At 40.4% G+C, this 26047-nt stretch overlaps 1 protein-coding gene across 5 annotated transcripts in view; it reads right to left on the reverse strand.

Annotated features, from left to right (window-relative positions):
• BRD3 (bromodomain containing 3) overlaps window positions 1–25820 on the reverse strand; it is a 38273-nt gene extending 12453 nt beyond the window's left edge. For 4 of the 5 annotated variants that reach the window (XM_063432838.1, XM_063432836.1, XM_063432837.1 and 1 more), the window contains exons 1-8: window positions 25702–25820; window positions 11651–11805; window positions 10264–10576; window positions 7613–7750; window positions 5722–5872; window positions 3741–3857; window positions 756–970; window positions 44–418 (exon numbers count right to left, since the gene is read on the reverse strand). In XM_063432838.1, the coding sequence (XP_063288908.1) occupies window positions 44–418; window positions 756–970; window positions 3741–3857; window positions 5722–5872; window positions 7613–7750; window positions 10264–10464 (1197 nt within the window). In that variant the 5' untranslated portion in view covers window positions 10465–10576; window positions 11651–11805; window positions 25702–25820. Of the gene's footprint in view, window positions 1–43; window positions 419–755; window positions 971–3740; window positions 3858–5721; window positions 5873–7612; window positions 7751–10263; window positions 10577–11650; window positions 11806–25181; window positions 25291–25701 lie in introns of those variants that run through there. The other variant, XM_063432835.1, reaches the window with a different exon arrangement.
• Between the last annotated feature and the right edge of the window lie 227 nt (window positions 25821–26047).

Below are 26047 nucleotides of genomic sequence, written 5' to 3' on the forward strand. Positions count from 1 at the left end.
AGAACAAGCAGCATGCAAAAGCGGGCAGGCAATGTGGACATACTTTAACAGTACTGAGATCCATGGGATGCTTGATTATATCATGATAGTCATGCAGTTCCAAGGCCTCTGCGTCCACAGGTTTGTAAAAGGGCCAGGCGTATGCAGCATGTTTCTTTGACAGCATCTCTTTCAGAATACTATCACAGTACTTCAGGTGTTCGTTCAGTTTGCCCTTTTTGCCTGCGTGCTGCGGCACCTCGCCTTCTTCCAAGTCCTTCTTTGGTGGCTTTATGGGTCGCGCGCCGCTCTCTCTCCTGTTTGAGATCTTAGCTTGCTTGGGCTCCGAGACGGGTACAGGAGATTCGCTGCGACTAGCAGTGATGGCAGAGGTCGTGGGCGTTGTGGTGTCTGCTTTCCGCTTTACTCCTCCTTTTTTCTGAGAAAAGGATTAAAAGTATATCATGAACACAATTAGAAATTGAAACATATTACTTTGTTCATTCACTCCGATTTCATGGTTTCATTAACCCAGACAAGGAACGGCCAATAGTAAGTTATTGCCTAAAGCAGAGGAACGATCAATGTCTAGAGAGGCGAGAAAGACGCTCAGCTAGAGAAACAGGATGGAAAACAGAAAAACAAGCCCCCTGAAACTAGCTATTTATTTCACACCCAAACACCTTCAGTCATCAAATACAAGAAACCCCCAGCAATAACCTCGTAAAAGAAATCTCAAAAAAAGGAAATCACAGCAAATAGAAGATTCCACTCACCTTGACAACGGTGGGTGCTGGAGGGACAACAGGGGTAACTTGAACAGGAGCAGGTGGAGGAGTTGGGGGTGCAGCGGCTAAAGGTTGGGCCACGTTTGCAGTTATGGTTGGCACAGGAGTGGCAGCAATGACTGGCGTCTGAGAGATCAGAGGGGCAATGTTGGTAAGCTGCACTGTAGGGCTCACTGTGGAGACGACTGGGGCCTGCGTTGTACCTAGAATTTAAAGAGCGCAGATTTATTATTGAACAGAATTGAAAACCACGAGCATTACACATTAACAGTAGAATTGATTCATGCAGCAGGTGTCATTGCACTCATTGGTACAATGTGGCCTGGTAAATGGTGCAACATAACATATCTATCAGCTACAATACTCAACATCGCAACAATGTACTAAATGCATAAACTGCAGTACTTCTAACAGGACCATCTATATGTTCTATAACAAAGATGTCCCTAGCGAACTATAATAATATACTATAATATATTCAGGAAGGTTCTGATATCCGGCCAAGTGTTCTTGCAATGTGCTGGGGTGAATGCTTCTCTTATATTATAGAGACACGATAGTCACTAAAACAATTTTAAATGCATCAGTTTTGGTGTATAGATCATGCTCCTGCAGTCTCACTGCTCTTTGTTTATGCAGCCCTAGTCACACCTCCCTGCACAGCCTTTCTAAACACTTCCTGTATAGAGTCATCTAATGTTCATACTCCCTTTAATGCAAAATCGGTATCTCCTGCTTTGTTAATAGCCTGCTAGAGTTTGCAGGAGCCTCTTGTATGTGATTAAAGTTCACAGAGCAGAAGAGAAAAACCTTGAAAGCAAGTCAGCATCTGATTAAAAATGAAAGCATTCTTTTCATGCAGGCTGTACACCAGTCACAGCCAGTAAAGGTGTGGCTAGGGCTGGATGGACAGAAACAAAAAGAGATTAAGTCCCAGGTAACGCCAGCAGGGGCTTTCACAAATTCCTGGGTTTAGGTGTTAGGTTAATGTCCTTTTCAGATATCTTTGTTTAACCCATGTTTTACACTAATGCTGTCTTGGCGTCATACTTTATTCTGGCCCCACCTTTGAGCCTTACATCCAGCATGTTGCCAAATCCTGTAGATTCCAGCTTAAAAACATAGCCCGCATCCACCCCGCTCTTAAACAAGATGCTACCAAGGAACTTGTCCATGCTCTAGTAATTTCCTGCATGGATTATTGTAACCCTCTCCTAATTGGTCTTCCCAAAAAGCCGTATTGCCCCGCTACAGTCTGTAATGAATGCTGCGCCAGACTGATTTTCCTCTCTAGTCGGTCCTCTCACACCTCACCCCTCTGTCAGTCCTTACATTGGCTTCCTGTATCCTAGAGAAGTCAATTCAAAGTGCTAACCCATACCTAAATAGCATTGACCAATTCTAGCCCCTCTAATAGCTCTTCACAGATCCGTAGGTATGCCCCTTCTCGGTCTCTCCACTCTTGCCGTGACCTACTCCTGTCCGTTGCTCGCACCCGTACAGCCAACTCACGCTTGCAGGACTTCTCGCGAGTGAGTCCCCTTCCTATGGAATAGCCTGTCTACCGCCATCAGACTCTCCCCTAGTCTTCAATCGTTTAAGAATGGCCTTAAAACCCATCTCTTTAGGAAAGCTTATGGCCTCCCAGAGTAACCTCTACCTTACATACCTGTCTCTTGCGCTCTCCTAAAGGACAGCACTCTACTCTCCTCCAGCACTGCTTCACTCCCACCTTATTTGATTGCCATTTCCTGTCCTAATGTGTTTTATACCCCACCTCCTATAGACTGTAAGCTCGTTTGAGCAGGGTCCTCTTCAACCTATTGTTTCTGTAAGTTTTCTTGTAATTGTCCTATTTATAGTTAAATCCCCCCTCTTATAATATTGTAAAGCGCTATGGAATCTGTTTGTGCTATATAAATGGAAATAATAATAATAATAATGGAACTGCCAGAAAATGTGTACTTATACCACATACAGGAGTAATCGAATGTGAAGTAGAATTACAGACAGATGCTTAAACAAACATTTTACTTGCATCAGATTAAGCCATATGTATGGCCACCAACAACAAGGAGCATGAAGCACTGTGCAAGGAAAATAGACACAGGCTGCTCTGAATTGCTTTTAACCCTATAAGTTCTTTTTAAACACTGCATAAGAGTAGAAATATTCTGGATGCTCAATTAAAAAAGTGAAACTTCCCAAGGGTAATCCTTCATTTTTTTGGTTGTTTTTGTCCTAACAGTTTGAGATAAACCAGCAGTACTACATTCATAGAGTCCTTACACCATAAACACTCCAGTATACTGTTGTAGTTAAGCTGCCTGGGTTGGAATGACCCTTTAAAAAGAAACCAGTATTTTCGAAAAGTTTAAATATGGATATCTGGATCAGCTCTAGTAAAACCAACAACGTGCCTGGTTAGAGGCTTGAGATAGTTAACCAGGGGTATACTGCCATTAATCCCTTAGCCCCGCTCCGCCGTCTCCACCTGGCAAATGTAACATCTATCAAAATCACAAGAAAAAATTAAAAAAAAAAAAAAACAGTCAATGCCGCTGGCTCACATCTCAACGGATATAGCCCAGGACTGGGTGGGCAGTGGTACTGCTGATGTCTGCTTCTGCTATCCCCCCTCCCTAAAATAGGGGATACCCGCAAATGTAACACTTTAATCAAAAGAAAGGTAAAAAAAATTCCTCAAGACCCAAGATAACCTTCAACTGGGGAAGACGATGGAACCTATACACAGACTGTGGCGGTTGTCAGCTACATTGTATGCATTGACAAATTGTAGTATTAGTAGGTCGGGAGGAGAGTGATGGATGTGGAAAGGCAAGTCCAGTCTGCTGTCCCTTGTAATCTAAGAAGGGCAGCAGGAGGTCTGCACCTCCAGTATCACAGAGCTCCCTTCTCTACTCCTTTTATTACAGACAAAGGCCGCCGGGGTAATGACAGTTTTTAGAATACCTTTGTATCGTTCCCTCCTGCGTTCCATGGCAGGTTCTGCTCGTCTACTGGAAGTGCGCTCAACTACTGCGGCCTTTGGAGAGGGCGGCTTCTCCACAGGCAGTTCTGGCTCTGGGACTATGGAGAGTAAAAGCCATTACAAACAGTGCCGTTTCAATATGCCACAATGTTATCAAAATATAAAAAGTAATACTGACATGATAAAACAAATTCAGACCGTGCAGGACAACAAAAAACAAAATCTCTAAAATAAATAAACAAACACAATATTTACACACAACACTGCCATCTACTGACAGAAAGCGAATATAGCACATTAAAAAGCACATCTGTAACACCAGCAAGTGAGAATTCAAAGTGAATTTCAAATTTAAGATCAAACTAGCTTAACTGAAAAAAAATGGCTTTCCGTTCGGTTTTCTAGCCTTCTATGTAAAATTCACTTTGAAGTTTCACTTTAGTTAAAAACCCTTTGCGTAATTGCAGATTCCACGCAGTTGGCAAAACTCACATCACTCATATAGAATTTACAGTTGACCGTGTACCTGTGATGTAGTTAAATTTTAAGCCGAGGCAGACCTGGGCCCGGTCAAATCTAGGCACTTCCTCTATAGACAGTGTAAAAATGTAAATATGCAAGGTTTGTGAATGTGTACAAGGTTTTACTGGGACAGACACTATTTTACCAACTCACCAAGCCAAGTCCTCTAAAATTACCCTAAATGGTCATCCTCCACTCACAACTACCTACCTACACAGTTGACAAATAATTAATTAGCCCCACACCTAACTCACTCGAGGAATTAATCACTCTCCTTCCTAAAAAACAGTCTGGCAGTGGTGAAGGAGCAATGTGGAGAGAATAAATCTCCTGGTGTCTAGTAATGGGTGGCCAGCTAGTAACAGGCAGAATCTTTCAGATAAAAGGGATTTATAAATGTATACATGTAGGATATAACATAGTATCCAGCCATCTGCTGCCTGGAGCTGTGACTATACTATAGTAAGTGTGGCAGTGATACATTGTAGCAGTAATTACCACCAGAAGATCACACAGTGTTTCCTTGTGCAGGTGACAATACTGGAGTTGCATCTTTTGAATAAAGTGGCAGTTGGTGTTTAAAGCGGTACGGTCACTGATTGGGAACGTTGCAGAATTTGCTGCTAGAAGCACGGTGTCATTTATGTTCACGCAATCCCAGATGAAAATATATTTATTTTTTTAAACTTGAATCTGGGAGGGAAAAAATAATAAAAACACCCCCACGCCACCCCCCCCCCCAAAAAAAAACTAGTATAGGAATTTTTAACAAATTATTTTTTTATTTACCAATATGGTGCAGATACCTTTTTGGATGTCAGCGACAGTTTAATCATGGAACCCATGTTTGAATTCATTGGATATTGGTATCATTTCTTTATTAAGCCTTTAATTAATTCAGGGCTAGTAAACCAGTAATGTTTCAGCTGTGGGGGAACAATTACCACGAGGGCTGGCAAAGCTTTATGGCAGTTGACATTCTAGACAAGTTCATTTCTATATTAATGCAGATGGCAAACAGGACTGCTGTTGCCCAGGAGTATTTAACAGGCCTGCCAATGGCCAAAACCTCACTGAGAATTAAAGGAGTTGTAGTTTAATAACATCTGGGGAGGTACCTACTGACTACCCCTGGGCAATGGTGTCACATCAAATAGTAGAAGCCAGGAAAACGGTTTGTGTAATAATGAGATTAAACACTATAATTTGACAATTTCCTTAGTATTCATAAAAATAGTCAGCCTTGCAGAGACTTCATGGAATTTATATGTACCAATTGTTTCCAGGGATCAGAACAGAAGAGCAGTTAATGCAATCTCCAATGTGCCATCAAGATTACTGCTGGGATCTAGGGATAGCTGCCAGGGTTTGGCTACATCAGATGGTCACTGTCTTACACTTGACCTTCTCAGGACAAAATGTACAGCAAGGCCAAAATACCTGGGGTCTGTGGTGTTGTGGGTGCAGATTTTTTCTCTTTGCCTTTTGGCACTGGGGGTAACAATTCTACTTCCTCTTGGGGCATCTGGGCTACCTTCTGTAAAAAAATCTTCTCCAAGGCTTGTGCCATTAAAACAATGTCATCTGTGGACTAAAGAAACAATTACCCATCAGATACAGTTTAGAAAATTAAGCCATCCCATAAAATGCACAGATTATGTTATCACAGGATTGTAAGGAAAAAAAAAAAAAACTTTCACCTGAGAATTGTGGAGAACTAACAATCGAAATAAGTTTGACATAAACCTCTTCACTGCAATTTATTTAGGGGGTATCCATTCCAACAAAATAAGACCATAATTTTTTATTTTGGCACACCAGTTAAGAGATCTATTATTCAATCCACATGTGCAGATATGAATAGTGTTTCAATATATCTCTCAACACGAGAAATACGAGAATGGGGTGTAGAAAGGAGGACCTAATGTTGCATGAACAGGCTACGAATGATCTCTTACATAGAATGTTATGCACAGAAGGATCAAGATACCTTGTATCAGTCTGGATTACAGACCGGGTAACCAGGTGCAAGGCAAACGCACATTCACGCACCTGGCTGTAGTCAGACGGAAAATATCAATGACAAGTCAGGAGTCAGCAAACATAGCATTACAAACCCACTGAATTGTGCTCCAACGTACCGAAGTCAAAGCTTTAGACAAGACATTTACACAATATGTAATAACAATATCACATTATTAACAACACAGCTGTGGTTCCTTGTTACAGAACTGGTGTAGACAACTCTCAGAAGTCCAGATTTTGTGGTCCGCACCTCCCATAATGGTGGCAAAGCATCAGGTGGGGGGGGGGGGGGGGGGGTCCACAAAATCTGGAGAGCTGAATGTTGCCCACACATTAAATAAAATATTACACCCCCCCCCCAAAAAAATAAATAAAAAACAAAACCACATGAAGAGAAAACGCTACATTCGAATAGGCATATTAAAGATCAAATATGAGGATAGCCTAATCAAACAGTCTCACATGCCAAAGAGGAATAAGAGTTTATAACATTTCATACTGACCAAATATTTTAGCTTTTTATTATGTTGAGTTTATAGAAAGTGCACAGAGTTCTATCAAGAAGACATTACACATTTCCTAATACTTAAAGGGACACTATAGTCACCAAATCAACTTAAGCTTAACAAAGCAGTTTTGGTGTATAGATCATACTCCGCAGTCTTACTGCTCAATCCTCTGCCATTTATAAAGCCCTAATCACACCTCCATGCATGTGACTTACACAGCCTTCCTAAACACTTTATGTGAAGAGTCATCTAATGTTTACATTTCCTTTATTGCAAATTCTGCTTAATTTAGAATTTCTGATCTCATTCACTGTTAATATCTTACTAGACCCTGCAGCAGCCTTCTCTGTGTGATTTAAGTTCAATTTACAGAGCAGGGGATACAAACTTATAAAAATAAGTTAACAACTGGCTGAAAATTAAGCCAGTTTTATTCATGCAGGCTGTGTCAGTCACAGCCAGGGGAAAAGGGCCTAGGCTACATTAACAGAAACAAAAGTGATTTAACTCCTAAATATCAGAGAATTGAGCAGTGAGGTATGATCTATACACAAAAACAGCTTAATCTAAAGTTGCTGTGGTGCCTATATAGTGTCCCTTTAAAGGAACACTACAGGCACCCAGACCGCTTCAGCTCATTGAAGTGGTCTGGGTGCACTCTCCCTGCCCCCCTTAGTTCTGCAATGTAAAAACTGCAGTTTTAGACAAACTGCAAAAATGACACTGCAGGACTAAGACTACTTCTAGTCAGACAGAATATTTTATATCCACACGAATATCCAACACACCATTCTTACCTTGTTATAAATGTAACAGTTTGTAAACATAGTATTGAAGTCCTGCATACACTCATTGGCGCTCCAATAATAATTATTTTCAAGCCTTTTCTTTATTGTTCCCATATCCATTGGATTCTTAATTATTTTGTGATAGTCCTGCCAGTACAGAAAAAAAAAAAAATTAATTATGCCTCTGAAGAAAACACCCTTCCCTCTCCTATAAGAGAAATGGGGGAGAATGATATTGATTGTAATGCTTAATTTGCAACATTGTCCAGCTCTTAGTTGGTACGAGCACCTCTGTATCCAATCAGTTATATTGTTTCCACCTTTAAATATAATAGAGAGATGGGAACATTGAAAACTCTTGGGAACATTGGGAACATTGAAAACTACAAGAGAATATGGTGGTGCTAGTCTCCAAGTACCACTGATAACACATAATGTACGGTATAGTATGCGTGACATAGCTTGTCCCTCTGAAGAACGCCAAACCCTGCTCCCGCTGAAATAACGGCCGTACTCCTTGAGATATTAGGCTAAAATGCCGCCAGCACCATCAATGCGTTTCACCCCAGTAAAAGGCTCTCAAGATCTTGAGAAAGCCTCTTTTACTGGGGAGAAACGTGTTGTTATGGCCAAATGTAAATATTACAAGTTTTAGAATGAAATATTGTATTTCTCAAACTGTGTACTTTGTCTTTAAGAGATATTGCAAACTGACAAGGTGTTCGAAATGGAACATTAGTGTTGTTCATACATGTTTCTTTAAGCAATAACTTCTTACTTCCCTTCAGTGCATAATATGTTTACGCCATTTTGTCCCAGATGAAATACAATAACGCATAAACAAGCTTCAAGGCTATGCTACGACTCTTTCAGTACACAATATACTGTGGTAACCCTAAGTAGATAAAGATGTTCAGACTTTAAGATGCCACCTTGACCTAAGTCAGGAAGATTTCCATGACGTGTACACCCTTTAGTTATGGACTTGTATTTTTGCCAAGTTACTTTTCCATATATGAACTGCGGTGACCCTAAAATGAAGACACCTAAGGTATAAATAGGTGTACTTTTAAATGTTAAGGGACAAAGGAGAGACTTGGAGACAGACACTGCTCCATCTTAACCCCTTAAGGACACATGACACATGATTCCCTTTTATTCCAGAAGTTTGGTTATAAAGGGGTTAAAATGACAGAGAGGCTGACATGATGACATGTTTAGGAGGGTAAGTTAATCTATTAATGATATTTGCAAGCATTTAATTTAATCTTATAAACTCAGCTATAAATTATTGTAATGGATTTTATATGTCTATATTTATATTTTTATATAAACATATCTAAAAAGACATTTAAGACATTACAGTGGTAAATAAGGGAACCAGCCGCGGTTACAGCGTTGATGGTGCCTGCAGCATTTTTAAAGGATTTCTCAAGATCTTGAGAAAGTCTTTTACTGGGGTGAACTATCTCGAGGAGCACGGACGTTATTTCAGCGGGAGCAGGGTTTGGCGTTCTTCAGAGGGACAAGCTATGTCATGCAGCTGAAGTGCACTGAGCGGACCGCAGCAGTGAACACACGGAGTGGTAACCCTGAACTGTTTCCTGCATACTATACCGTACATTATGTGTTATTCAAGGTACCCCCCCCCCTTCCCCGACACCTGATAACTTTTGGACAGAGTTTTTATATATTTTTATATTTGGTTACTATACCTAAACATGGTTTGGGGACGTATTCACTAAGTGCTTACAACAATACATCATATGGTTGCTTAAATGGTAGATAATGAAGGTAATAAATGAGTAACGTTTGCTGTAAAACTACAGCTTGCTTAATGGTTAGATAGACAATAGCAGTGGGAGCCAGAAGGTAGATCCTCAGAAGTGGCAAAACTACAGTTCCCATAATACTTTGCCAGTCTTAATGGTACATGCATCACTTTGAGACAACTTTCTCATTCAAAATCTTTAGATTTGAATGAGACAGTTGCTTCACTCTGCAGGCTGAAAAAGCAGATAAATATGTTGTTGTTTTTTTTTGCATGTTTACCAGGTTCTTAAGTTTTCCACACCCACCCAGGTCAGCACTGATCTAACCAATCAGTGTCCTATCCCAAGGGATGCTGGAAAAGTGCATTTTGCATGCCAGACATATTTACACATGTGCAGATAGAAGGTCTGTTCACCTTGCAACAACCTGACGGGGTTATTAGTGGACTGGTCTGAAATGTGAGTGTGTGGACGTGTTTTCAAGCTCCCTTAGCTGGGAGGTGTGCCCAATAATGCAATCTGTCCAAGTTTATAAAATTGTATTAAATCCTTTTTAAAGTTTTCGTGGTTTAGTTTGGTTTGTATATTTGTTTTTAAAAAAGTGTTTGCTTGCTGGTGAAAAAAAATAAATTAAAGGTGAAGTGATTCATGTGCTTTTAAGACTGACAATACATCATAGGAAGGAGGATCTATTGTTTGGCCACTGCTGGTCTATAGCCATTATAAATCGAATATTCACAGGATTGTTTGTCAAGTGACAATTGCACTCTGTTGTGCCATTTGGTGCAGTCTAAGCTATGAACTAGTTGTTACACTGCCACTTGAAGACACACACAAGGTCAAAAACATCCTTGGATTATAGACTTATGGTAGGATCCATTGACTCACGGGAAGATTTAGTTTAATACAGTCCACAGGTTGGTAAAACGGCCATGCAAACTGATGCTTCCAAAGTGTTTTCACCACCACATTCTGCATGTATTGGAGTTGGTTTGTTTTCCGCCCAGGCTTGTTAGAATTTGTGACTTCGGGAGGAGGAAGATTGACCGGCCCCTGCGGAGCCTGCGCCGCTGTGGTCACTACAGACATCTTTGCCTGTCGCTAGATCACTTTTGTTTGCGGCAGTTCAGCAGCAGAATCTTTTCCTTTATGGCCCCCAAATGGGAACGACATCCCATTTCAGGAGGACCAATCATAGAACCTGAATCAGAAAACAAATACAATAGTTTAGGCAATAAACAACCGACAAAAATAAGACATCGTTAGGTTCATAAACCCTTCCTTTGAACAAGAAAATATTGGCTTAATGATTCCCTGTAAACCGCTCAAAAGCAGCCATTTTTTTGCATTAATCTAGTAATAAGATGCATGTTCAGAGACTTGTTTGCAGTCTGAATTATAGATGGGTTAACAGTTTAAACAAAACAGCATTAAAAAGGGACACTGTATGCACTGTGACCATTTTGTTGAATAAGTTATTGTGCGTGGAATCCCCTGTCCCTTCATTAAAGCATATTTAAACCATTTAACACTGAATGAGGATTGCGGGCTTCCCACAGCCCGGCCTCCACCAAAAGGAGTGGCTAAGTCACTTCCTTCTAGCCATACCAGCAATAGGCGCTGTGATAGGATGAAAGCGGTTAGCTGACACTTGTAGCCAATTACAGTCGCCCATTGCTGCTCAGTCAGGCTAATGATTCCTCAGTCCAAGCAGCACAGATGGTGACGAACTTTTGGGACTATTGCTAAGCATTAAAATTTAACATAGAATGGAACGACAGTGCTAGGGGACTCCAGACAATATACCCACTATGATAAGAAGAAGCATCCCTTTATTCAATAAAATTTGCCAACTGATTTGGAGATATCATGCTATGGACTGTGCCATTTCATTAATTGAGACCAAATGGTAATGCTGTGTCATGCATCAATAGCTGCCAAAATATTTTACGGATATATGAAGACAAGGCGACATGAAAAATTAGTCTATGCCCCAGAAAGCATGGTAAAACTGTATCTCTGTCATTAATATACAAAATCACCGATCATAAAACTTAGATATTAGAAAAACAGGACAACACAAAACACACACCACAACCAGAACTTCAATGTATAAGAACAATGAATGAAAATTAGGGAACTTTGGTCTCGCGTTCCTTTAAAAAACTGAAACGTTCCTATATAGAATTTGTCATTTTCTGAATGTGCCTCCTATATGGTACAAATGGTTTTCACACAGAGCATGAATAAAAAAATATATATATGTTAATCTTACTGTTTCAATCAGGAGTCAGGAGGCAGCCATCTTGGTCTGTGATGTCATTCCCGACACTGGTAGAAATCAGAAAGGCAGGAGTCTAGAGAAACTACTCGGCAGCTCCGGGTTCGGCTTCCCCTGGAACATCAATCTCTAGGTCCTTTTTCTCGATACTGCAGTGTGTGAGAAACAGGTGGACAAGAAGAACATGGTGTATGAGGAACCAAACTGAGCAGAGTTTAAACAAACATAGGGCTTTGTGAGGAATATAACGACTGTTATAAAGCGTAACTAGACGGCCGAATACTGAATACATTCATATTGTTACATTAAAAAAATACTTAATACAAATAAGTCTACATCTGCAATATGGCTTAGCTCTTTTTAAAACAAATTATTAACCCCTTATAAAATAAAAATGGTCTTTAATGTGATATTCTCAGATCGTCCATTGCTCCCATGCAGTATATAAAGTGGGTGTCCAGCAGAATCTTAAAGCAGAGGATAACACTATAGCGTTAGGGACAGAGGTTTGTAATGCTATAGTTCTCTTTTTTTTTTTTTTTTTTTAATGAGCTGAACCCACTTTAGCAGCCAGATGGATTCACCAAAAAGTGAACTCGAGAATTCAAAGTGAATGTCAAATGTTTGCAGAAAAATAGCCAGAATGAAAACATAGCCAACTGGACTTATTTTTTTTTTTTACCCCCAATTTGGCCATTCGTCCTTAAAATAGGATTTGTAAAACTAATCTTATAGAATGTTACTGGTACTTTACGTTTATATTAGTTTTTTGTGTTTCCATTATAAAAAAAAATAAATAAAATTACACATACACAAAAATAAAGTACAAAAAAAAAATAAAAAAATCTAAACAATTCAGAAAGGATTTGAGCAGAAGAGACATTGCTGGCATTGCACCTTGTAAGAGTATACTCCAGGACACAAATGAACGTGTGCTATGGGATCCTAGCCAGCCGGGCTCTAACTGAACGAGAACAGACAAAATAGAGAAGGAAGTGGCTCCTGGTAACAGTGGGGACAGCTATGAATGAACCAGGGCGGCTGCTGGCAAACTAATCATAGAATACAAACAGCCAAGCATAGACACCAACGCCCCCTTGAGGTCTTAAAGGGGCATCAACACAAGATGATCTAACTGTCCAAGAATGTTTCTGGGTTTACAACTGCACATCTGGTTTTTAATACCCAAGTAAAGTTCCCTTGCCACTATCACTGGGTCTGTAGTAACTGGACCTGGTACGTCATATTCAGGAACTACCCAAAATTAATGCATACACCATAACAATGCCAGAGATTACCAAATAAAAAAAAACAAAAACAAAAAAACTACCGATTTTGTACTTTCCTCACCAAAAGGGGCTCCAAGCCTTTAGTGCACAATCCCCAAAATACAAATGGGTAATTAGATAGAAGGGGAGGGGGGTGCATTGACCAAATTAGTGGTATTTTTCATGATCTGAGAAGGATGAAATTATATAGTTACATTGGCAAAAGGTCTGAATGGGTTGCACAGTTGGTGCATTAACCAAATGAGCTGCCGCACTAGTCAGTCCAATAAACAATTGTAGTTTTTCTCTGTCATCTTTAAAAAGGGACATGCATCACTTTGAGATAACTATTGCATTCAAAAACATTAGCTTTGAATGAGGCAGTTACCTCACTACAGGCTTTAAAAAACAAAACAAAAAACAAAACAAAACAAAACCACATTTTTTTTTGCAGGTTTTCTAACTAGCAGCCTATCCCTAGGAATGCTGTAAAAGTACTTTGGGCATGCCTTACAGATTTACACATGAGTTGGAAGATCCCTTCACCTTGCAACATCCTGACAGGGAGAAGAGAGGGAGTCTGATCAGTGTGACCATGCAGAGCAGGATCGGGTGTCTCTGTCCTGCTAGTGCACAATGTTTCACAGTTTGTCATTAATGGACTCGACTCAAATTAAAAAAGTTGTGTGTTGGGGGGGCGCAACTCTCCAAGCGTAAAGGTGTACCCTAAAATATAATCTAACCAGCTTTATAGCAAGTTTAGAAAGGTTTATTACATTTAGTTCTCAAAGTTTGGCTTACTTTTTTTTGCTTGCTGGTTTAAAACAAACAAACAAACAAACAAACAAAAAAAAAAACAAAAAAAAACATATGTGTCAAGTGATGAATGTCTTTTTAACAGAGATGATTGAGGGTTCAGGAAACTGCACCAAACCGGCCACTAAAATAATAACTAGCTAATCATTGCAAGATAAAGTTCCAGGGGCTGGACTAGGACTGATAGTCCCCATACTTGTCCACAGACACAGCGGGGGATGGGAGGACAATGTGCTTCCAACCTGGTCAGCAGCAAGTTGTATTTACACAATTAAAACATGTGGGACATGCCATGGGACAGTGAAGGGAGTAACAATTCCTGAAAATTTAAGCAATCAAATTATATATACATACACACACACCCCTATATTACAGTATGCAGTAATCCTTTTACAATATATGGTTAGTCCAATAAAGTGAGACTCCAAACACCATAAGCACATGGCAAGACCAACTTAAGTTGACAAATCCTAATTACTTTGTCAGGGAACTCTTGGCACTATAACCACAACAACGCGCTAAGGGGCTAACCTCCTTAAGGGGTTAAAAAGCTTTCCAGAGTTCCACACTTGATTGCACATTGTAATAAACCCTTCAATGGCACTAGTCCTGCCCCAAACAACCTAAGCCTATTAGATTGAGAACAATATTGTATATATAGATTGTGCTGGCGGTTTAACCAACAAATTTATAGATTAGGTGAAAAATTTATTTATAAATAGCGTGCCGAGGCATTGACAGACAAGGGACAGCAGAAAATATACCCCAAATGAGGTCCCTCTGCAGCCAGACTGATAATTAAAAACAAAAAGGAATTTAATAAAACGCATTTTTTAAAAAAATATTTATTTTTTTTAGAAATAGGGCGACACATTCCATAAAGTTGCATTTCCATAAAAATGACTTCTCTGAGAGGATTAAAGTAAACAGCATACCGTATGTACTTTTGTGAAAAACAACAAATACAGAATGTAATGGGGAACAAACAAAAACCACAACCAATTCATACAGTATAATTTTATACATTGCCTGCATTTTCATAATCAATAGCAGGATACTCTTAAAGCGATAATTAAAGCATAATTTGCAAAAGACCCGAGACTACTTGGGGTCCAGTGGCCCGGGATGACATGGAAAGGAGAGTTTAACTTCCCTAAACCAGTCCTATTGTGTGCGCGGCGGAGCCAGCGTCACAGTTATACTCTCGCTCATATGCGAGAGTACAGAATTGAAGTCTATAGAGTGTCCTGCGATACTGCAGGCCAACACCTTGCAGCCATCACTGGTGACAGCTGGGAGACTGACACTTCTAGACAGCATCTTGGAGCGTCAGGTGTAGGAAAAATTATTGAGACAAAGTAGTCCCTATGTGTCTCAGTATATCTTCACTGGGTTGGAATTTCAGTAAAATATAGTCCACAGCACGGGGAGTGAGCCTTGACAGAGCCAGGTGGTAGGCATAGCAACCAGTTTAAATTGATTGACAGCTGATGAGGTGGGGGCAGGGTTTACTAGGAGTGAGAGTGTGTGTGTGTGTGTGTGTGTGTGTGTGTGTGTGTGTGTGTGTGTGTGTGTGTGTGTGTGTGTGTGTGTGTATATATATATTATTTTTAATTATTATTTATTTAAACCTAATCTAGGCAAAAATAATGGGGGTTTAGTTACATTATATGATCATACATTGCATAAGCCTGCCACAACGTCAATGTACCCCATCTTTGGCAGGTCCTACTCCAACAGCCTAAAGTCTGCTCTTATGAAATTAACCCACTTACTGGGGGGAAAAAATCAATTTGGGGCTCTCTGCAGTACAAGGCTAAATAGGGCCATGGGATGAGGCACCTGTGTATTGTATAAATTGAGCAGCACATACATACATATACACACACACACACACACACACACACACACACTAATAATTCCAACAGTAAAACCTGGGTCAGTGTTTTAAAGGGGTTTCAGGGTAAAAACATTGCAGCTCCAAGTCTGCCCTTCTGTGGCTGTCTAACATACAGCCACTAGAGGGCTTCTGAAATAGAAACCTCACGAACCTCCAGTGTCAGATTTTCCCCATAGGAAAGCATTACTTAATGATTTCCTATGGGGAGGTCTAATGCGCACGGCCACTGCATCAGCACTGGATTCAGGTAAGTGGCTGAAGAGGTTTTAATTCCTTCAGCAACATGGGATGGGGGGTGGGAGGGCACTCCAGGATTCTCTAATGCCAGGTAAACAGGTTTGTTTTCCTGGCACTGGAGAGTCCCTTTAAATATCTATCAGGAAAACCTTCATGGTTATTCTCACAACACCATAAAAAAAAAAAAATTACTTTCAAGGTTATTCACTAAACTCAGAATTTTTGCAAATTAAAATAGAATGGAAAAATTGAGGCATAACTAGACAAATAACTATGGCAGAGTTGGCGAATTTTCCCATATCGACTGTTTTTGCCTTACATTTGAATTTAAGTTACGAAAAACTCAAACATTATAAAAATGTGAACTTAGTGTACAGTCCTGTTTGTAACATATTTTAAGCAACTTCTGCCCCAGCCACATATTCATTAGTCATGTTAAACGAATACTTCACTGCCCAAATACATAAATAAATCAATCGGTTTAGTAAGTTATTTTGGGGGGTAATTGTGTGTTTCTCTGAAATTTTTTTTTCCAAAAGCTGCAAGTCTTTGCAAGCCCTCCCCTTCTAACCCAGGCCAGACCTTCTGTAGCTGCCCAAACACAGAATTCTAAATGCAGCTCAATGAGAAGTAGGCGAGAGCTCTAAACAATTGGCTACTGAGCCAACCAGGAAATAAAAGGACCTTGTGTCTGATTGACAACAAGGAAGGTGTAACAAGGTTAGTTTATAAGAGTGCCTATTTCTATTGAAAGCTGCACTTATTGTAAAATAATACAAAAAGGACACATGCTTCGCACATAAAGCACTTTAGTGAGAAAGTACTATAGGGGTCTGGAGTGTCCCTTTAAAACCAATCCATGTTTCAAAATCTGTAGGTGTAGAAGGGTCATTCCTGAAAGCTTTTGAACAACTGAGCAGGTTTGATTTTAAGAACCAAGTTAAAATCAAAGCTCGACAAATCCCAGGCGCCAAGGTTACCATGGCGACTAGGAATTTTGTCCAAGCACCTGTCCAAGCAGCCAACCCAACGTCTTTAGATATTGCATGCGCAGCAAAACGCCACACAGCACCAGTCAGCAGCTAATCACAGAGATGCATTGATTCAATGCATCTGTATGAGGAGAGTTTAGCGTCTGTTTAGTGACTGCCACCAGAGATGTTACTAGGCTATAATGTATATACCACCTCTTCTCAAAAGGCAGTGTTTACACTGCCATGGCTGCAGGGACAGGATAGAGACACCAGAACAACTACATTAAACTGTAGTGGTTCTTGTGACTACAGTGTACCTTTAAGAATTGTATATTTGTTGTTGAATATAAAGCTTAGTTAGTTTAAAAATACCTGGCTCCTAACTTTAACGAGCTACTATATTCAAACAATGTATAAAAAAAAGATACACGGGTAGAAAATATTCATAATGAACACTCCAAGCACCATAACAACTATGGCTGTACATCACTGTAGTGGTTATGGTGCAAGGAGTTCCCTGGCGCCAGTATGGAGTCAAACGGGTTTTGAATGGTTTGATTTCTCACCTGTGGTTGGCAGAGTGCCACTACCTGCCAACAGGAATTTCTGTCTGCTATACAGGGCTTAGCTAGGGACAGCTAACAGATCTTCCTTCTTAGTAAGCAGGGGAAAGGTGCCCAGCACACCCCAGGTAAGAAGTAAATAAATGAAAACACAGCACTGATTGACTCCATACAATGGGCAATAGTGAGCTGTAGTGGTTATGGTGATTGCAGTATTCTGTTAATATGCATTTTAACAGGAGTGATGGATGTGCAAGGCAAATGGGCATAAACTTTAGTTACGTTGATTCCACTAGTCTAGTCATCTTAAAAATATCCAAGTGCAAAAACACGCTTCTTCATTTGGAAATAAAATCATAAAAAAAAAAAATATTTAATTTACTTCTGGCAATTAGTGTACTTTCTGACCAATATTTAATTTTTACATTAAAAAAAAACATAAAATAGTGGTACCTGTTGAGCAACCGCCTGGCGTTTCTTTCTAGTGCTGTAGAGCTATGGGGATTATGTGTATAAAGTTCTAAGTTCACTTTAATAGATTTTCTGTGCTTGTACCATTCTTTCGTAGAAAAACTTTACTACATCCTTTACGCACATCCGTGGTGCCTTTCTTGTAGTGCGCCAAAATACTCTCTTTACGCTACTTTTTATTCCTCTTGGTATATGATTGCCTTTTTTTATTTTAATCCCTGTCTAATTTACCGTTAATTACGTTCACAAAACTTTGCCGGAAAGAAAAGGTGCAATTCTGTGCCAATACAATGGATATGACAAATTTATGAGCCAAATGGGAATTGGAAAATAAAATGATGCAAAACGCGCAAAAATAGTTTTATTCAGAATTACCTCTTTATATTCAACACAATAAAAAAAAAAAACAACAAGTGGTGCATAAAATAATTTATACTCTGATAGATAATCAAATGAAATCAAAACATAACATTATTGTTAAAGGGACACTATAGTCACCCAGACTACTTCAGGTCAATGAAGTTGTCTGGGTGCCCGGTCCCTCTAGGGTTAACTGAGAAACTGCTATGTTTACATTTGGGGTTAAGCCAGCCTCTATTGGCTGTCTTTTGGACAGCCACAAGAGGTGCATCTGCGACGCTGGAGGCATTTAATGCCTCCATCACACAGAGCGTCCATAGGAAAGCATTGAAAAATGCTTTCCTATGGACACTTTGAATGCGCGTGCGGCACTGCCGCGCATGCGCATTCCGCTGACCCCTTCAGCACCACGGGAGGGGGACCCTGAGGGTGGGGGCACCCTCAGGGTACTATAGTGTCAGGAAAAGATTTATTTTCCGTACCCTATAGTGATCCTTTAGTGATCCATTAGTGTTTATGGTGCTAGCAGGGCACTGCCGCTGTATATGTAGGCACTACACTGGTCACTTCCTCCATCAGAGTCGGAAACACCAGTGGTGCAGGGCTTAGCTCATTGGTTAGAGTCAGCTGATTGATTTAAAAAAAAAAATAAAAAATGAAAAACAAATAAACTGCACCATTTAAAGCAGGGTTGCCCAAAAGATCGATCCCCAGATGTTGTAGAACTACAGCTACCATGATTCTCTGCATGTTTTTAGAATGACAAATCATCATTGAAGCTGTAGTTTTAAAAAATCTGGGGACCTATTGGGAACCCATGATTTAAGGTTGCCACACGATTGTGATGGACCACCTAGGACTGGCACGCCTCTCTTAAAATACTATAATCAACATTTACCCCTACAGTCCCCCCACATCCGATCCAGGTGCTTTTTGGACTGGTGGGTGCTCTGATCTAAGCTTCCTGGAGACACTGGCTGTGTGGGGTTGTGGGGATGAGAACTAAAGTTATATGGTATTTTGTGCCCCAATGCCAAGGTGTCTGACCGTTAATTAAATTAATGGCTCAGGTACAGACATCAAGGTGCTAGGGAAGTCGCAATTGTATTGTTTTCCCAGGAGACCTTCCATTGAGACCCCAGTTAGAAAAGGTGACATTTTACCAATAAACCAGATCATCACCCATCACCAAGTCTCAGCTAGTATGGGTGAGACAGCTATAAACACTGCAGCAAAGAGCCCAATTATTCTGAGGCTACAAACACAAATGATAGAGAATCCTTGGCTGTGGCAACCCAGTAATAGTGGTTACTAACTAATAGCAGCTTTCAGGGATCGCTGGGGACCATCGTGTCCATACATCTTTTAATTCAGTGTATCTATGGATACAGATCACAATCATGTTCCATTTCAGAGGGCGGCAATTTTATATTTCCAAACGTTAGTTACATAACTTGACATGGGACATGTGGCAGTGAGAAACTTCCAATAAGTATATGAGAACAAAGCTCTGGCCCAAAGCTCTGCCTATTGCACATATTTTAAAAAATCAGATCCTGTGAATTTTTTTTTTATTTATTTTTTTTAAAGTCGAAGTAAGAATTTCGGAAAGCGGCAGAACGTTAATGCTTTCCAAATTACTTTCAGAATGAATCTATATTTTACCTAAAACTGAAAGTGATGGTGCTATAAAGCAACGCCAAGCACAAATAAATCACTATCTTAATGCAGAGGTTTTGGTGCAGAGACCCTGTCCCTGGACAGGGTAAAATTTTGTCGTTTCTCAGAAACAGGGTTTACATTTGTCCAATAACATGGCTGTAGTCTAGTGGCTGTGAGGCTGACAATCACTAGAGAGGTTTCCTCTTTACATGCGATTGCTGAGCATGTGCCAGAGGTCCTCAGAGCTTCTCTATGAGATGCATCAGGGTGAACCAGTATTGGTGATCTCACATAAGGGTGAGCAGGTCTTATGAGAAGACGTTCCCAGTACTAAATTGCAGGTTCATATTTTTTTAATTTATATTATTATTATTATTTTTTTTTAACAAAGGAGGTCCTTGTATCTAAAGGAATAGCAAAAATAAACATATTTTAATATTTGACTGTTTCTATCAGAACAGCTTACGGGCAGGGCTCTTACCCCTTGTATTTGTATGTGTATATTGTACGTTTCTCAACTAATTGTATAGCGCTGCGGAATCTGTGTGCGCTTTATAAATAGCAATAATAAATAAATAAATAAATAAATAAACAGTTTATATCTAGCACATTTTAAATCTGTTGAGCAGTTTTATTAAATATAAAAAAAACAAAAAACTTTTTGGGGTTTAACTTTCATCTTCTAAGTGGACTTCCTTTGGTTACAGAAGACAGATCCTTCAGGTAGGAATGTCAGTCTTCTCTGTAAAAACACCACAAAATACTGTGGGTGTAGTTTTTGTCCTGTCTGGGAAAAGGAGAACATTCTTTGAGCTACAAAACGGCAAAGGGCAATATTTGCACCCTGAAGATTTATAGAGACAGTGGCATTTACCACTCTCATTATTGCGCACCAACCTCTGAAAAAACAAAAACCAAACCGTGGCATTAAATTATTTCAGACCCCAAAACTTGGCCGACATAATAGTTATAGGACGCCATGATGCTAATGTGTTCAGAGCACTTGAAGAAAAAAAAAAAAAAAAAAAAGAAACCATGACATAACTAAAAAGAGTTTGGTGAAACTAAACTCCAAAAGCGTGGAAATAAAAAATTCACAGAAATTCGTGTGTATGTTAGTCTGGCTGATGTAACACACACGTTTAATGCCGCGGTGTTTTTTTTGTTTGTGAAAGTTGCACTTTGAATTTTAGAGGGGACAGTAATCCCTGACTCTCTAGTACAGTTGCAAGTACTGCATCTACTTTCAGAGAGGGGTGTGGAGTCAGAAAGCACATGGCCTTTAATATGCCAAACAGCAGGAGAGCTGCAAATTCTTTATTATCCGACTTGGAGACACTGAATAAAATATATATAGATAAATATATAGTCCAACAACAAAAACACTTCAAGCTGGCACATTTTAAACAAATGATGAACTCAAATTAAAGCATGTAGAGCCCGGATTTTATCATTTTATAGTGATGGTTAGCCAGAGGTAACAACACCAGTAGTAGTAGTTCATATATAGCTTATTGCGGTCATCATTGGTATATGACACACACACTCTAAAAGGAGGCTGGTGTTTTTGCCCGTGCCAGGGGTGGCAACAGAGGTAGACTGCAATCAGAGCCATTTTTATCTTGTTATTCTAAAAAAACAAAACAAAAAAAACCAAGAGAATCAGGTTTCACGAGCTGCTTGGCTAATTACAGATGAGGAAAAACAATCTTATTCCCCAAAAGAGGGATAATCCATCATATATTCACACCGCAATCCCTGTGGAGAGGTTATATAACTAATTTTACATGTGTTCCCCAAAGGGCTATTATACCAACATTGTATACTCTACTGAGATAGGAACTAATCTCAATATGTACAGTTACACATCTACACTGCACACAACAAAGGGTGGACTAATCAAAAACTAGACTACAATTCCATCATGCACTAGGGGAGTTATGAGAACTGCAGTCTGAGTTCAACTGCACTGCAAATGTTTGACAACTCGCTTTAGAGATTGTAAGCTCTTGTGAGCAAATCTCTGAACACTGCTGCATTCTTCCCACGTGACACTTATTTGTAACTTCCTGTTGGTGTTAAATAAATAAAAGGCACAATAGGTGACTCTAAACAGAATAAAGCACTTGAATAATATCCCTTTAAATCTAAACAAGTGCTATATCCTTAGGAAGGACAAATCCACAAAAGCAAAATGTACACACACACACACACACACACAAGCTTTCTAGACAATTCAAAACATTAAGCCACTTTCCAAGAATACACATATTATGAACAGTTATTTAAGTGACGAGGGGGGATGGGGGAACTTGAGTAATGCATTTAACACATTAAGGACTAAGAGCATGTTGCCATCATTTCCAGGTCCCTAGACAATGTTACAATGGAGGGCCTGTTTATTTACAACTGGTGCCTCTATACAGACCTGCAATAGTTAATTGAGTGGGTTATTTGATTTTAGAATCAGATCTCTAAAGGACAGATTGTGATGATGGAAATAGGTGACATTTGTTATGGGGTGCACATTAACATTTTTATTTTCAGATAAAGAAAATTAAAAAAAAATTAAAAAAATAAAAGTGTAGAAGCCAGACTTCAGTCTGGTGCTCGTTGGTAAACCAGCCAAAATCTTTTTGTTTTTAATAAAATGTAGCCCCCACCTGCCCCCATTAACAAAATGTAATATTTAAACCATGACAAGATACATTGAGAATACAAGACCCTGAATGTACAATGCTCAAACAATTCATTATTATAAAATCATTAAAATTACCTTTCGACACCAGTTTACAAAATGATACACAAGAGGCACGATTTTTATAATACTACCACAAACTAAAACTAATCTAAAAATATTTGAAGAAACACTTATTACATAAATCAACAAATAGAAATGCAGTCATTTATTAAAACAATCAAAATGGTTAGCATCCAATGTACAATATATAGCAAAAGTCACTAATCTAAACTATTGAGAATACACTGTACTCAGTCTGAATACTTCTGGACTGCTATACAAAACATGCTTTGCAGAAATCTTTTAGAATTTTGGACTACTTTTTTATAAAATATTCAATATTTCACTTTAAAATATAGCGCACACGTAACAATTAAAGTAAAATTATATATACACACACACACACACACACATATACATACACACACACTAATTTCCAAATTGGTTTACCAAAAAAAAAAAAAAAAAAAAGCCACAAATTATTTTTTCTTCAAAACAATAACCCAACACCATCAGCAACTTTTGATTATTAAATGAAAATGTTTAATTATAGACTAACAGATATACAAACAAATCTGTGTCAAAGCAGAGGTCAGAAGTTTGCCACATTAAATGTTAGCACATCTGCATTGAGACATTAAGAAACAACGAGTTACTTAGACACAAACAGATGTCTAGTTACCACCAGCAGATAACAAAAAACTAAACAAAAAAAAACACAATAGCAAAAAACATAAACCAGCAGCAAAATCCAGTAGATACAAATACCAATATAAATCTAATGTTTATAAAATTACAAACTTCTACAGCCTCCTGAGAAAACACATTTACCTTGTAAAAATATAAAAATCACAAAGATTAGTTTAAACATTTAAAAGAAAGAAAAAAAAGTTTGTCAAACTATGGCACACTTTATCCACCCTGATTTGTAAGCCATTCAGGGTAGTTCACCTTTTAAGAATGACAGTCCTGACAGAGCCTGCTAAACCCAGACACTATAAATTAAAGAAGAAGAATGACACATTTTGTGTTACTTAATTTTAGGACAATTATAAGTAGCTATTTATAAAAAAAGGAATGCAGATTTTGGAGTTCTGTAAACAGGTTGGTTCTAGTAATTACAATTAAGTAATTTGACCATTTCAGACATGCAACAATGACACTTGCAAGATAAATACCACTGAATCGAAGGGGGGAAATATTTATATCAAGCAAGTCCATCCTTGTTTTTAAACTTTTATCCAAGTTTTTGCAGTACAGTAGATACCAAGGGAATGTACCAATTCATGCTACTAAACAACATCAACATACCAGACAAGTAGGCAAAACAAGAAGTTACCAATATAGAATAGTTTGCATTATTATATAGTGCATTTTAGTCAGTTTCTGCATAGATTTAAACATTTCAACTGTCCAACAATATTTTGAAACAATACATCCTTTACTACAAGAATTCCACCACTAAAAACTTGTCCTGTGCATGTAGCAAGTTTGTACAACTTCAACACTCAGTCTGGGAACACACCACTGGCAGGGAACAGTGACTGAGGTTTCTGCTGAGAGGGACCTTACTTTGAATGGGGTGTACGATTTCTGCTGACTGGGAACACAGTCTGTGTGTTCCCGGTCAGTGGCAACCTATTCAATCAGGAGGGTGCTCACAGGGAACACACAGTCACTGAGAGGCAACACATTACCAGAAGTTTACTGAGAGGGAACACAGTCAGGGGGTGCTCACCGAGAAGGGACACACACACACACACACACACACACAACTAGAGTGACTGAGAGGACACACACACACACACAGAGTCACTGAGAAGGAACACACAGAGTGACAGAGAGGACACACACACACAGTGTGACAGAAGACACACAGAGAAGACACACACACAGTGACAGAAAAGACACACACACAGTGACAGAAAAGACACACACACAGTGACAGAAAAGACACACACACAGTGACAGAGAGGACACACACACAGTGACAGAGAGGACACACACACAGTGACAGAGAGGACACACACACAGTGACAGAGAGGACACACACAAAGTGACAGAAAAGGCACACACACAAAGTGACAGAAGACACACAGAGAAGACACAGAAGACAAACACACACAGAGTGACAGAAGACACACACACACACAGAGAGACAGAGAAGACACACACACACACAGTGTGACAGAGAAGACACACACACACACACACAGTGTGACAGAGGACACACACACACACAGTGTGACAGAAGACACACACACACACAGTGTGACAGAAGACACACACACACACAGTGTGACAGAGAGGACACACACACACACAGTGTGACAGAGAGGACACACACACACACAGTGTGACAGAGAGGACACACACACACACAGTGTGACAGAAGACACACACACACACACACAGTGTGACAGAGAGGACACACACACACACACACACACAGAGTGACAGAGAGGACACACACACAGAGTGACAGAGAGGACACACACACACACACACAGTGACAGAGAAGGGACACACAGCACCTGAGATCTTGCCTCTGCCCACACAGGTTCCCTCAGACACCATAATCACTGCATGCGCCGTGCTGGCCGGGGGGAGGCTCTGTCCCGAGGCCTAGCACGGAGCCTGGGATCGCAGTTCCTCTCACAGCCAGGCGGACTAGTTGCTCTCCGGGCTCAGCGATCCGCCCTCCCCCCTCCTCCTCCTCCAATCCCCCCCTTCAAAAGATGGCGGGCAGGAACCTGTGCCCTGCTCCCGGGGCTGAGGGGGGGAGCGCCGCCTGCAGACAGAGCCCCCCCCCCCCCCCCCCCGGCCCGCACACACACAGAGCGCCCAGCCCCCTCCTCCCTCCCCCCCGGGCGCTGCCCTCAGTGGGAGCCGCAGGCAGGACGCGGTTACAATGTATCCAGGCTGCGGCTCGCTTTGTTACATTGTATCCGCGCACAAAGCCCGGAGCGGCCGCTACCATGGAGGGACAGTGGGGGGTGATCCCGGGCCGCCCCCGCTCACAGCACACACACACAGCAATGGGAACTGCATTACTTCTCCCCCGCCAGGCAGCTCCCGTAACGTTGGCCGTCCGGCCCCTCCACTGGATCTTCTTTTTATCCGGAGCCAAGCAGCATAATAGACCAGCTCCAGACGCTCGGGGCGCATGCGCACGGCCGCGGTGCCTGCCGGGACTCGGAGTTCCAGGTCCGCTGGGGGGAACGGCACAAGTTCAAGCTGGGGACTACAATTCCCGGCAGCGCCCGCGCCCCTCCTCCCCTTTAATGGAGTGGCCGGGAAAATGAGAGAGGGGGGGGGGGGGTGGTGAGTGGACGGTCAGGGGGGGCTCCCTGTGACCTCTGGCCGGGGCTCATGGTGGCCCTCTCACAGTCACTGAGCC

This window comes from Pelobates fuscus, chromosome 9, assembly GCF_036172605.1.
Source record: "Pelobates fuscus isolate aPelFus1 chromosome 9, aPelFus1.pri, whole genome shotgun sequence".
NCBI lineage: Eukaryota > Metazoa > Chordata > Amphibia > Anura > Pelobatidae > Pelobates > Pelobates fuscus.